The sequence below is a fragment of the Primulina eburnea genome, chromosome 10 (assembly GCF_022965805.1).
Source record: "Primulina eburnea isolate SZY01 chromosome 10, ASM2296580v1, whole genome shotgun sequence".
Lineage (NCBI taxonomy): Eukaryota > Viridiplantae > Streptophyta > Magnoliopsida > Lamiales > Gesneriaceae > Primulina > Primulina eburnea.
Window position 1 is genome coordinate 37,775,137 of NC_133110.1, and position 13,011 is coordinate 37,788,147.

At 35.1% G+C, this 13,011-nt stretch overlaps 1 protein-coding gene across 4 annotated transcripts; it reads right to left on the reverse strand.

The window, feature by feature from the left end:
- Positions 1–10,027: 10,027 nt before the first annotated feature.
- LOC140803474 (nuclear pore complex protein NUP50B-like) lies at positions 10,028–13,011 on the reverse strand. Of its 4 annotated transcripts, XM_073159366.1 has the most exons (3): positions 12,837–13,011; positions 12,486–12,537; positions 10,028–11,710 (listed from the first exon to the last, which is right to left on the reverse strand). In XM_073159366.1, the coding sequence occupies exon 3, from the start codon at positions 11,664–11,666 to the stop codon at positions 10,305–10,307; it is 1,362 nt and encodes a 453-aa protein (XP_073015467.1). In that variant the 5' UTR covers positions 11,667–11,710; positions 12,486–12,537; positions 12,837–13,011; the 3' UTR covers positions 10,028–10,304. The 4 variants fall into 4 exon arrangements, with proteins under 4 accessions (XP_073015467.1, XP_073015466.1, XP_073015465.1 ...); XM_073159365.1 differs by lacking the exon at positions 12,486–12,537 and having other exon boundaries at positions 12,743–13,011; XM_073159364.1 differs by lacking the exon at positions 12,486–12,537 and having other exon boundaries at positions 12,837–13,010.

The window sequence follows — 13,011 nt, forward strand, 5'->3', positions numbered from 1 at the left end:
TATTAGTACTGCTTTTTATCAAATATGTGTTTTGCTACAGTACCCTTTCATCCACCCCAGAAGCCCAAGAAAAGATTCTTCCCCAAACTGAGCAACAACGTACAAAGGAAGAAAGGACTGTGTCCGTGATATTTTCTATCTGCGTTGAAATCTTCGGTTATCAGGTTATTTTACTGTTTAAATTTCTTTGTTACACACTTGAATTTGCAGAAACTGTTGTCGATTTTTACTTTTCTGAGGTTGATTTTTGGGATGTACTTTGCGAAATTTTGCATAAATCTGAGGAAGCTCTCACTGTTTCGGTAAATGACCTTGCTTTCTGTTTAGCTTTGTTTAGAAAATCTGGTTTTTTCTACTTTTGGTTCACATAGTTCACTACAATCGTTTCCTGTTTTCTGTTGGTATTTTCCGTGTTTGACGAAACCGTAGTATTTCTCCTTTGTAATATTTCTCTCAGGCTGAACTTCTTACTCGATTTAAGAAATTTTTTTCTTAATATTCGAAAACATGAACTCAATAATAATTTCTCTACTTATTACTTACTACATTGTCGTAGATGTGCGTGTAAGAATAGATTATTTAACATCGGTGATTTCGGTGATATTGAAGAAAGAACTTATTTTTGTACTGAATTAAATTTTATTGTGTAATATCTTATGATGTTTTTGGGAAGAAGATTTGAAAGAAGAAAATTTTGTTGTCCATCATACAATAATGTATTCGTTTACACTATATGAAATTGTATTGGGTTTTGCATATGCATTTTAAAACACATGTTACGTTCTTATTCACCGGGATCCCTAGATTAGATGAGAGATGAGTCGAGTTTGAGATGTCGAGTCAGGAGTTGAATTACAGATTTTATAGATTGTGTTTCGTAGATTACGATCCATGTTTTTAGTTACTGTTTGATATTAAATCAAGTTTCAGATTATGATACATGCAGTGATATATGTTCCATGCTTTTATGTTAGTTCAGTAATTGCATGTATACATTGTTTATACTAGGATTTATTCTCACCGGGGTTATCCGGCTGTTGTCTTGTTTGTATGTGTGCATGAAAACAGGTGGGACAGGATCGGGGTCAAGAAGATTATGAGAGAGGACAAGTTACCGTGGTGATTCCGGACTTGTTGTAGATATGGTTTTGACACTTGACATCTAGTAGTTGAACCTTAGTCTAGTTTGAATGTTTGTTGTACATGATTGTACTTTTATACTGATATGTATATTAGTTAAATTCCATTACGTTCCGCACTTGCATTTAAAAAAAAAAGAAAAATTTTTAGACCATGTTTATTTAATTGATAATTAAATCCCAAAGATGATTAAGAAGATGATTGGCGTCCGGGTCCCCACAATAGGTTCTTTTGAAGTACCTTCAATCGATGACCTTTATGTGTAGACGCATTCTATTTTTTGTGATGCTTCACCAAATCATTTGTCGATCCTTCTTGATTATGTTACTCTTGAGACGACAACGAATGAAGTTACGTGTGCCAGACGTGTAGAACAAGAGTCAGCTACAACATGAGCAAAAGAATAATTGTGCAAATGAACCATTTGCACCGTATTATCGAAATAGGAGATGTTCAATGTGTGGTGAACTTGCGAATGAATAGGAATGCATTTGCACGATTGTGTTACTTGCTAACTAATGTAGGAGGATTTAGTCGACTCTACATATGTTCGTATTAAAGAGAAAGTCACAATGTTTCTGTCTATATTGATTCAACACAAGAAAACTCGACTTGTTGGTCATGACTATGTACGTAGTGGCCATACAATCAGCACCCATTTCCATCAGGTGCTCAGATCAATTCTCATGTTACATCTAATACTACTGGTGAAACCATCGCTGTCGATGATGCTTGCAGCAACGAATCTTGGAAATGGTTCAAGGTAAGCTCAATTCCGTGTTAACTACTTGTACAAAATAAACAGTAATTATGTATATAAATGGTGATAGTTAATATGAACGTATTATTAATAAATTGTACAGGGATGTCTTGGTGCTTTGGACGGAACGTATATAAGTGTACATATACCTACCATGGAGAAGGCACGATATAGAACAAGAAAAGGTACTATTGCAGTAAAGGTTCTTGGGGTTTGCGACCGAGACATGAAGTTCATATATGCACTTGTAACGTCCCAAAAATCTGAAGTTCCACGTGAACCATATGCATGCAAGTTATTAAATTTCTTTGATATTTTATTAAATTGTTTTAAAGCATTAAATGCTTGTTTATTTCATTAAATTATGTTTAATTATTTTTATGCATTTTATGCATAATTATTGCATGGTAGAATTTATTTATTTCATTAAATCGTCTTTAATAATTTTATGCATAATTCATGCATGATAGGATTTAATTCATGATTTATTTTAAAGTTCATGCATTAGGGTTTCTAGGTGCATTTTACGCTCGAACGAGGAACGGAGACCGGAGAGTTTTCAGGAAAATTATTTTAGTGACATGATTTATTTTTATTAATTAATATAAGGTGTTTTAAGTGCATTTTTCAAAAAATGGGATTTTATTGGGTATTTTTACCCGCAAGACCTTATTTTTAACGGTACGGAAATTTTATCGAATCGATGGACTTTTTAATGGTTCGACTAATATTTTCAAAATCTTTTCAACACGAAATATTTTTCAGGAGTGCGTTTGAAATTAATGGGCCTACTTTTAAGCTTGGGTTTAAAATCCTTTTAAACTTTTAATTATCAAGTTAATGCCCATTAGTTGATTTTTTAGCTATTTAAATATTACTTAATTATCACCTAACCCTAAACCTAATCACTTACCACTCCCTATCAGCCGACACCCACCTTTCAGACATATTCTCTCGGTTTTTGTAGCACCTCTCCAAGAAGATCTCGGCTGTCAAATTTTCTGGCAGCAAAGCTTCGCCCGGCGCCTCCTACCTCTCCTTCTTGCTTCTCAATCGTCTAAGGCACGCTTGCATCTTTGTTCCTTGCATCATTCATGCCGATATTATGTTAAAGTTTGTGTAAATGCATGGAAACCCTTCGATCTATCATGTGTGCACGTTTTAGTTGAAAGATTTTCATAAATCCTTGCACTTTTGACTCACTACTCACGTTTTATTTATGTTGCGCAAGGGCCTGCGGTTTTGGTTGATTAAGGGCTGTATATGGTGTCAAGGGAGGTCTTTGGGGTTTCGTTGGTTGCTGGTTTGTGCAGGAGAAGGGCCGAGAGTGGTGTGCCTTTGGGATTGGCTCCTCTTGAGCATTTGCGAAAGGGGTTGAGATGTGGTGTGCATGGGAGTATAGCTGTGAGTCTTATGGGTTCAGTATGGTCTAGTAAAGTGCTAGGAGTGAGCCATGGGTGTGTGGTTTAGGGAGAAGCTCGACTATGGGAAGGATAGCGCAATCGTGATGCTTGCTTGGCAAGATCCTATCATCTTCGGGAGATGGGTGTGCAGCAGATTATTCCTTAGATTGGCTTGGTTTAGGAGGTTCTTTAGGGACTTAAAGGATGAGTTTAAAGGCTGTCATTTGGTGGTAGGAGAGTGGACCGAAGGATTTAAAGGGTGGAGCCATGTGTTAAATGTATGAGGGTGCAAGTGTGAGTGGCCGAGAATTTAATTCCTTTGCTGGATTTTTCAGCCACGGTCCAGAGTCATTTTCTAAAGTTTAGGGGTCTGGTTTTTGAGGTTTTAGGGCCTTTTAAATGTATAATAAGTGTGGTAAAAAGTTGGGAATAATTTGGTTAAGTTTCGAGTCGATTCGGGTTAAAACTGGGACCCCGGTCCAAGTTTTAAAACAAATCGGTTAAGTTATAAAATAGACTCGAGTTTCCGTCTATGAATGCTTTTAAAAAATGTTTTGGGATATTTTAAGGAGTTTGGTAAGCTTCGGGTCAATTTTAGAAGTCCAGGGTTGAAACGATAATTTTTTGGTTTCCAAGGGCAAAATAGTCATTTTGCACCCGGGGTGAGATTTTGGTTCTGGCAGCGCCCTGAGCACAAATTTATGATATTTTAAATGTTCATGCATCACGATATATAGATTTTATGAAGATATACGCTGCTTGCTTGAATTTAAAGAAAATTGCATTTGTGCATTAATTTTTACAAGTGATGAAAATGATGATGTTTTGAATGACAGGAATTAGTTGTGACTATCGAAGTATATGTAAATGTTTAAGATGTATATGTAAATGATGATGATGATGATGATGATGATGAGGCCTAGGCACAGTGGATAGGTAATCCTGTCACTGATGTCCGACAGCCGCCCGGTACCGCGGTTCTATGTATGATAGATCCATCGTAAATGATGACGTACGATAGTCACCTCTAATGAACTGAATTCGCCAATGATGAATGATGAACGATAAATGATAAACGATGAATGATGAATGATGATTAACGATAAGCTGTTTTGACACGCACGATTTAATAAGACATGTTTACATTACGTTTTTAAAGTTCATGAAAGATATGTATATGATGATATGTGATGACATGCTTTGACACGACATGATGTTAATGTTTTAAAGTTCATGAAATGTATGTTGAGTATGGTATTTTTCACTGATGTGTGCTATGTATATGTATTTGCTATTAACGGTGCAGGTGTGTTGAGTCTTTAGACTCACTAGGCGTGTGTGATGCAGGTGAGCTTAATGATGAGGAGACGGTGACACGACCCGAGGACCACACGTTTTCCGCATTATGATTTATGAGATTGAAAGGAGATAAACTTTTTACACGTTGGTGATTTTAAGATTTTATTTGTTTATGGCTATTTTAAACTGCACGATTTTACTGTCAAATTTTAATATCGTTTTTAAATGTTATATTTTTGTAGATCGCATGTATGCGAAACGTTTAAATGTTATTTCAAAAATGTGAGCTTTTAAAAAAAAAATTATTTCCGCGCTTTTAAAATTAGCAGACGTTTCAGCACTTATGGGGTGGGAGGGATCTGCAGCAGATGCTAGATTTCTTAAAAATGGTGATAGTTAATATGAACGTATTATTCATAAATTGTTGGAAACATTGTTAATTATGGATTCATAAATTTCATGATTACATTATGTAAACCACAAAATAACAAATTTATTATTTCCAGGTTGTTATTACATATGTGACAATGGATATGCCAATGTCGAGGGATGCTTGACTCCGTACAGGCGAGTAAGATATCATAAGGATGCTTGGGGAAACCGTGCAAATGGCCCACAGAATTATAAGGAGTTATTTAATTGGAGACACGCGCAAGCCCGTAACGTAATCGAACGAGCATTCGGTTTGTTGAAAAGAAGATGGGCGATACTTAGAAGTCCTTCGTTCTATCCATTGAAGACACAAAACAGAATACTAATGTCATTTATGTTGTTGCATAACAGTTGTTCTAATCAGTATATGTTAAATTTTTAAAAAATGTAAAAATCTGAAAATGATAAAATTGGGTTTCTTACTGTCATCTTACCATTTCTTCAATGCATCCTGTGGATGGGGTTAGTATTCAAGTTACATTGAACGGTGAAGGTACGAAGCCAAATGTAATGATGATCATGGATTGTAAATTATTTTGAACATCAGAATCTAAACTAAAATGAAATATAGTATTACCACTATTTGAATGAAAGCAGCAAAAAAATAACAAAACCGAATACTTAGATTCCATAACAAAATTGTGAGAACAAGAACTTATTCACATTTACGATATCTAAGATCACGGTCTTCTCCATTTCGCAACCAGATATTACATAACAATTAACCTAGGTTGAACATATTATTTACTTTGAAATAATAATAAGAAGCATGAAAAACATCATTAAACACAGTAATGGGCAGAAGCATCCAAAACAACAACAAATTTGTTCAACAGATAAAGGTGTTTGCTCCACTGATGTATTTGGTATCCCGTATGTGGTCGATGCCATAACCGACAACGTGTTGTTTCGTGTCAATTGTATCGGCATTCTTCAGAGTAGAAGATTGTGAACAAGAAGTTGCATTGCAAGCCTGTGTGTCCCGACGAAATGTTGAAGGACAAGTGGGATTTGGTGATGAATTTGAACCCATTTCATATTTCGATGATGGTTCATTGTTCCCATAAATTTTTTCAACATTATACTCATCGTACCAAAAGAATCGGTTCCGATGTTTCAAGCCGACAGGACATATAAAGTAATATTGCCCCGGTCGGGTTGAATATTGACCAGCTTCACGTAATAGCATATACCCTTTCCCACACTCACATTGTGGTGGAGTCTTCACATCCATGAAAACTATGGAAAAGATGAATTGAAAGAATTTTAAAATTAGGCACATAACTACAGTCATGTCCTTGCGATAAAGTTTTACACAAATAATGATTTCGAAACTACAACATATTTCGGAGAACAAAGAACTAGTATTATATTTTTCAAATTCGACAGAGAAAATGAAAATTATTTCCTAAACGAACGAGAAGAAGAGAAAATTAAGGTTGTTGTAAGCGCAAACCTATATTTTCTCAACATATTTATACATAATGGAACGAAAATGAAAAAATATTTGAAAAACATAAACACTAAAATGCACCCAGAAATACTCACATTAATGGCTACTCACAAGGTTGGAGATAGATTTTCCTTCCGCACAATAATTTATCGGTCCACAATTTTCTTTCGATTTCTACGGAATATGAACGTGCACAAGACAAATTCGAATCCTTCGGATGTTTGATTCACCTGGAACACATCACGATCCACAGATTTTCGGGAAAAATTGTTAGATCTATGTGGAGCTGTTTGCGGTGATGTCGCCTAGGGTTTTCTTGCAATATATTTTGTGGAAGAAAGTGGTAGAAGGAAATGTGAGGAAAAGAGACAAAAGTGGGTCTGAATTTAATAATTAAAAAAATATGTCCAAGGGTATTTTTGGTAGTAGAAAGTTAATTGATTAGTTAATCACACCCTTCAAAATCAAACCAAACAAAACAATGTTTTGACCACACCATACAAATATGTAAATAATCATATTTCTTATCTTTTATGTGGTAATCATTCAATAATCCTATCATTTGAACCAAACACAGCCTTAAAATATAATTTATTAGTATTATGTAAATTATACTATAGTAATTTGCTCATTAAACAAATCCACCCACTCCCCACCTTCATTACATTTCTTGTTTTTAGTAGTTTTTTCTACTTAACCTGCCACCTTCATATTATTTCTTGTTTTATATTTTGCTGGGATTATATTAGAGTTTCAAGGTAGTGAATAAACTCTTTTATAAATTTTCTGAAATTTGAATTATTCTTAACAATTTTTAGACTGGTAAAAATATTCTTGAACTGCTAGGTTTGCAGGACCAATTGTTGAGGATCGGGTTGAGTTTAGAAGGGGGGTTGAATAAACTCAAACTTAATCGATTTTTCTTGAATGATGTGCTAGAATCCTGTTAGAGATACTATCAGATTCTTGTTCAAGTTCAAAGACCAGCAGATCACAAGATATTGTGCGGAAACGATCTGTTGGTTAGTGGGTGAAAAATAGTGAAACAGAAATGCAGTAGATTGCACAGGGTTTGTTTGTGGAAGTTCGAAGATGAGTCTTCTACGTCTCCCCTTCTTCTGTTTCCAGAAGGTATCACTAAAAGACTTTGGTGAATATAGTACAATAGTTGTACACACCCACTTCAACAGGACTTTCCCTTCGTCTGCTGAAACTCTTAGTTTTACAAATCAACTACTTAAAAGATCTTAAGTTCTGGAAAGAACTCTTTTCCAGTTACAAATTCTTCTATTTATGAAGTGAATAGCTTAAGAGGGATAAAGAAAATAGCTAGCACAAAATGATTTCAAATGATCAAGTGTATGTAATGAAGCGTGTACTGCTTTTTCAGTGTTGAGATTTTTAGATAACTGAAGTTTCTAGCGATGCTCGAATGATATTCTTTCACTGAGATTTGTTCACATACATCATTATTAAAAGTGTTTCGTCTCTATGTATAGGCTTTATCCAACGTTAAGATCTGACGGCTCTTTTGACTTTTCATTGGTTCAGCTTTATTTCTGAAAATGGACCCTGCAGAATATATTAAAGCAATCAGTATCAGTTCATACCAAAAATGGTAAACCGTCTTAAATGTTCTCGTACAACATTTAATGGCATTTAATGAAGCAATAAATGCTATTATCACGTTAATAGATCAACGGTAATATTTAAAGACTTCGAGATACGCAAAATTCTGTTAATGTGTATTTCGAGTTTTGTATCCTTTCTGGTTTTAGCTAAGAAGTCACTTGTTTAAACAATACTTGATAAATGATGCTACTGGTTTTAGCTCGATACAAGTGCTTCTGGTTTTCTGCTATTTTATATCTACTGGTTTTGTACTGAGCCAGCATCTACTGGTTTTTACTAGCATCTCCACAACAAATTTAAGTTTAACACCAATGAAAAGTAAATAAGTGCGGAAATAGTTCGTTTTGACTAGTGATGAACTGTATAATGCAATCGGTATTGACAAGAAAGAAATTTAAAATAACATGCAAGAATGTAAGGTGCGTCATGAAATGAGACATATTTTTATAGATATTCGGATATAACACTTATATGTCACCCCTTCTTTCACTTAGAAAAAATTCCAGTAAAAGACTTTTGATTTATAATATTTTGTAATAACATACTTCAACTAAAACTTATAATTATCTAAGTTGAAACTCCTAGTGATTGTTTTATAAGATCTAGATGTTTAAGAACCATTAGTTCACGAGAAAACAATACAAGATAACCCAACGGCCAGCTTGACGGCTTGAGTTGGTAAGTAACACAGATTGATCCTTAATTATATGATATATTCTGATATGAGTGTGTTAAGTGAGCCACTTGAAATTTAAAGATTGAGTGTGCTCGATTTTCGTGGACATATGCAGGATTTGAGAAAATTTCAAAAATATTTACAATATGTTTTTCTTCTCTTTGAAATTTTGCATATATAGCTGAAAATCTTAAACGGTCGGTTTTATTTTCAACGATCATCTCTACTGTTACCCGATAAAATGGACATGTCACTTTCAGTCGTCGTAACTATCGTTAAATGTTCATTTAATATTTCTTGTGGTTTTGCGACTTTAGGCTTCTAGCCTTTCAAAAGTCTGACAGATCATGGACGAAATAGACAATTTTATGTCATTCGGAAGTTAGAAGGATATTGTCCAGTCATTCTAAATATAGTAGTTGTTGAACGAATTGACTAGCAATATCTTTTTTGAAAATACTCAAGTATGATCGGTTGCAGTGCATTTGGAATTTCAACGATTTGAACATGTGTACTGCAAAAAGGACTTTGATCCGGTCAATTTGACAGATTACATCTTGCAACTAGAGTAAAGATAATCTGTGGCTTGACATTCTTGCAAAAATGACTTGAACTTCTGATGTTCTATTTGAACGACTTGAAATGATCAAATGGTCCGAAAAACCTGAAATTACAATTAAAAAATAGATGGATCTGAAACAGTTAGATGTTATTTGTATCATGAATTTTGACATCTTGGTCACAAAGATCTTCTAAACTTCTATCCAATTATATAAATTCTGCATTTTTGAATAATTGTGACCATGTATCTCACTATTTATAGATGTTTTATTACCATCATCGAAAGAGTTTGAAGCCAAGTTGAACAACTACGCATAAATATAATTCTTTTAAGATCGATATGCTTATTGTTTTAGAGATGAAGCCAAGTTGAACAACTGCGTGAATTTGTGCTGCAAAGATGCGTCAACAATAAGTTTTCCTTGTTTTTATGAAAAAGCTTATAAATATGTCTATTTTCTATGTCATGAAAAAAGAAAATACCTGAAGATATCGCTTCTATCAAATATTACCTTTTGGGTGTGTCATCCTCCTACTTGTGTAATAAATAATTTATATGCATAATAATCACTCGAGAAATAATAAAAAAACAAAGAATTATACTTTAAAAGTACCTGCAAATAGAATTTTACAATTTTTTATTTTCGCGGATATGTAAAAGCAAGAATTAGTGGAACTGTGGATTGTGTAGTAAACATTCATGTCTCCAGAATCACACGAACATGACTTAAAATAAGTACATTATTATGCCGAATGTTAAGGTCTACACAGGATAAACAAAAACAAAAAGGATAGGAGACAAACAACATAGGAGATGTTGGCAAGTTGTCAGTTGCTCCAACTACAGAGACTCATTTTAGTTTCCTCGACTTGTTTGGAAGAGAAATAAATCACAGAAACTTACCGTTGCCAAATACACATTCCTCTGAGATAGTGTACATGCCATTGTTACTCATCCAATGCCTTGGGAGAATTTTCCGGGGTTTTTAGAATAACCGATGTCGTATCTTTATGCAATGTGACGGCTGTTCGGAAGTTTTCAACTGTGGAAGAATCCTTAAACTTCAAGGCAATTGTAGAAAAACCGTCTTTGGATTCAGAAGCACTATTCACACAGGCAAACGTGACGCCTCTCTTCTCCATATCTGTCAGCTTCAAGTCTGGATAAAGACTGGCGTTCAAGATCAGTCGATAGTTCCCCCTAGCCCTCATGATGAGTCTGGCTTTACCTGTTCCTGATGTGGAAACATTGACCTTGAGTTCACCTTTGCCACGCTCTTTCCATGTTGAAGCGACAAACTCAAACAGCATGGAATCAGCTGTGAAAACGGCCTCCTCGTTCTCTTCTCCTGTTTCAGCAGTAACCTCCAGCCTGGAGGGAAATTTGCTGTTTTCGCTGTTACCAGCAGAATTTGGTGCCGAAGTACCAAACATTGAAGAATTTCCATTATGAGAAAGACCAAAACTGAATGAAGGTTGGTCGTTCTTCAGGCCAAAAAGGGAACCACTGGAACCTGGAGGAGTCCCATCTTTAGGAACTGATCCAAATGAGAACAAAGTATTAGAAAAACCTGTTCCCGCAAGTCCAGAGAAGGCATTTTGTGCACTCGATAGTGGTTTAAATGAGCTAAAAGAGGGAGCTTCTACAGTCTTTCCAGCAGTTTCCTTCACACTATCTTCCTTGGCATTTCTATTGTCTTCTGCATCCTTACTGGCATCATTCTCACTAATATCAGATTCTCCGGCGGTTTTGGCACCATCCTCAAAAGTTTCATTTTCTGCCACCTTATCTACCGTAGCCTTTGCTCTATTTTGCTCACAGACATCATCGATGTTATTCTTCTCAATATTTGGTTCAGTTTTTGACTCACTAAACTTGCTTTCAGATTGCTTACCATTGTTATTGATGTCAGCTTTCTCCTTCTCTGCAGTAGACTCGTCCTTTGACTCAACAACTTCATTTTCAAATTTGCTACCAGTTTCATCATTTTGCACCGTTTTCTTACTTGTAACACTTTGTTCCGCCTCCACTGCATGATCAGAAATAGCTGGAGGCACCAATCGGATTGCAGCAAATGGGTTAGTACTAGGAGCAGAGGTTGGGGCAGAGGTAGATGGGGTTGATGATGTTTGCTGGCGACGGACTTTAACAATCCTTCTATTGGCAAGAACCTCATCGCTTGCCCTTTTAAAAGTTCCATTCTCTGGTTCAGATGTTTCATCATCATCAAGGCCAGGATTATCTCGAGATAACTGTGCTCCAGCAGCCCTCTTTTTCGAAGGCTGAAAGTTGTTTTCTTTATCCTCCATGGCAGCTTCAAGTAAGCAACCTCAGCACACGGGAAAATTTTCCGCTGCATCGAACCACAACAAAACTCATTGAAACTTGGATCATAGAACAAAAATAGCTTGGAACTAGATAATAATTAGTCTAACCCGCTCAACTTGGCAAAGATCCGAGGATAAAGACAAGTGATTTTATAGGCTCACTCACACTACCAAGAGATCAAAAGGAGAAATGGTTCTAGAATGAAAGAGAAAAAATAAATAAGTATTCAAATCCTACACTACAAAAGGAAAATCCATTGTGAAGTAACGAACAAAAATATAATCAATGTTGTACTGCTGCTGCATCCAAAATGGCAACCAAATTCGGAAAGCCAGAAGGTCAATAAAAAAAAGACAAAACTGACAACCAAATTCCTACTCTCGTAAGATAAAATAAAACAGTTGACTATGATAAAAGATACAGCAAAAAAAGGTTACCCATCAATTGATGCAAAAAAAACCCATAAACATATATACAAAACGAGCTCAAAGTTCTAATGATTAACAAGTTGTATACAGTAACAGCTGAAAATAAAACCATTACCCAATAAAAGGTAAAGTTAACCTTTCAATATAAGACAATGAACTTTCATCGAATGCCTATATAAATATGTTAAAAAAATACTCACCCCAACATTCCATCACTAGACTTTCAAAAAGGTAAAACACATTCCTACGCACTAGTATAGATAACGAATTTGTATTCGAGTTTCACGAGATAACATAACAGCCCTCGCCAACAATACATTCCCTTAACTTAAATTTCCAAACCCATATTCGAAACGAACTAAGAGCACGCACTTGGCAAGAACAGTTTTCCTTTAGCTAAGGATGGTCATCTTTAATCTCTCAACTAAAAAAGATTAAAAAATAATAATAATAATGAAACCGAAGGATAAACACTTCATTCTTAGCCCAGCTTTCACATGCATTCAAAATGAGCTCGACCAACCAAAAGCCTATTTTTCTCCATCGATATCCCAGCCAAAAACGAGTTAAGAGTATATAAAAATTATTGTTTTTCAATTCAATAAAAAAAATAATGACTTGAACATCACCTCTACCAATTCACAATATTTTCCAAGCATATACAATACTGCACGAGCATACATGAAAAGCGTGCGCGAAACAGAGATCAGAAAATAGAAGTACCCGACATAATTTGAAGAGTTTGCGTTGGGTTTTGCTCGAATTTGAAGCTTTAAATTTCAAAAAATACGAATGCGTATATATCTGTATGCTACGTTCAGATCGACAAAACCCTAAAGAGAAACGATATGAAAAAGGGGCAATTTTTCTTTTCCCTCTGTAATAATTTTTAAATAAA